The 1,245-nt window shown below is 32.2% G+C and overlaps 1 protein-coding gene across 2 annotated transcripts in view; it reads right to left on the bottom strand.

Moving 5' to 3' along the window:
• The window catches only part of LOC119592150 (dnaJ homolog subfamily C member 10-like), an 11,525-nt gene that overhangs the window by 7,434 nt on the left and 2,846 nt on the right, over window positions 1-1,245 (bottom strand). For both annotated transcript variants that reach the window (XM_037940971.1, XM_037940972.1), the window contains exons 3-4: window positions 620-738; window positions 18-118 (exon numbers count right to left, since the gene is read on the bottom strand). In XM_037940971.1, coding sequence (XP_037796899.1) covers window positions 18-118; window positions 620-738 — 220 coding nt within the window. The remainder of the gene's footprint in view (window positions 1-17; window positions 119-619; window positions 739-1,245) is intronic.

The raw sequence follows: 1,245 nt of genomic DNA, 5'->3' as shown, positions 1-1,245 counted from the left end.
GGCCAGGAATGACATACCAAAGTCTGCCTTGTTGAGGGTAACAATTTCTGGATCATCATCATATATACCGAAATTGTCATGATAATAGCTCCAAGAGTGATACTGATTCCCAGATGACCTGAAAATAACATTCATATTACCATTAATATTCATGGTTTCCCTTGCTGTTTTTATTTATACTAGCTTTTACTTCATCGCACGAAACTTTTTTTTCTGCTTTGTAGATAGAACTAACAGTAAATTTAATAAACTTATATTATGTTTTTATACAAGAAAGTAGAATCAGTTTTTGGACTAAGATATAATATGTCATAAGCTTCTTGGATACATTCATTATACACATCTGTCACCAGTTCATTCAGAAATATAGGCTACATATGACTGTGACCATATTACATACTTGTAATATGGGCCTGTAAGTCCAGGGTGACTACCTAGAAAAATAGTTTCCCATGTATGCTTATCAAAAATCCTTCAAAAATCTATGAGGTCTATCTATTCATTAGAAAATCAGCCTTACCTTTTAAACAGCCCTTATTCTAGCCTCTAATAAATTTCACACAAAAAATAAAGTATGCTTTATTTTTGTACTAACTTTGAAAAGGAAAACCCAACAAACCTATTTTCATCCAGTCCTTCTTCTCCATACATGTCGTACTTCTTCCTGAGGTCTTCATCCTTCAGTACTTCATAAGCACGATTTAGCCGCACAAATTTTTCATGAGCATCAGGGTCATCCTGGAAAAAAAAAATACTGTTCATTGCTCTTTTACTGCACGTGTATGTACAATCACCAAAAAAGTTACTATAAAAAAATATCTATCTGACTTCAAGAATAATTCAAGTATAACATTTTCTTTTTTTATGTTTTTAACTGAAAAAGCTTAAAGCATGACGGAAGGCCCCTTTGAGATTTTTCATTTGATTATTGCTTTCATTAATCCAAAGAAGAATTTTAATACATCAAGATGTGAAAATTATCACATCTATTTTCTAGCCCAAGTAATTTAAAAATCTAAAATATCTCAATACTTGCAAGCAGCCAAACAAAAATGTAAAAAATATGAATATACTATTTAAATTAAATTAAATTGAAGACACCCACAATCTCACCACTGGTCTCAGATTTATTAGCAAATAAGAACCCAAAATGAAGATTTTTTAGTGTTCGCCTAAGCAGTGACAAGACATGGAGGGTGTACCAATCTGTGTATGGCCAGTGGCAGACTCTTTTGTTAGTGCCTT

Source organism: Penaeus monodon, chromosome 29, assembly GCF_015228065.2.
Source record: "Penaeus monodon isolate SGIC_2016 chromosome 29, NSTDA_Pmon_1, whole genome shotgun sequence".
Classification (NCBI taxonomy): Eukaryota; Metazoa; Arthropoda; class Malacostraca; order Decapoda; family Penaeidae; genus Penaeus; species Penaeus monodon.
The sequence above is the reverse complement of the archived record's forward strand: the minus strand, read 5'-3'. Positions and strand labels throughout refer to the sequence as shown.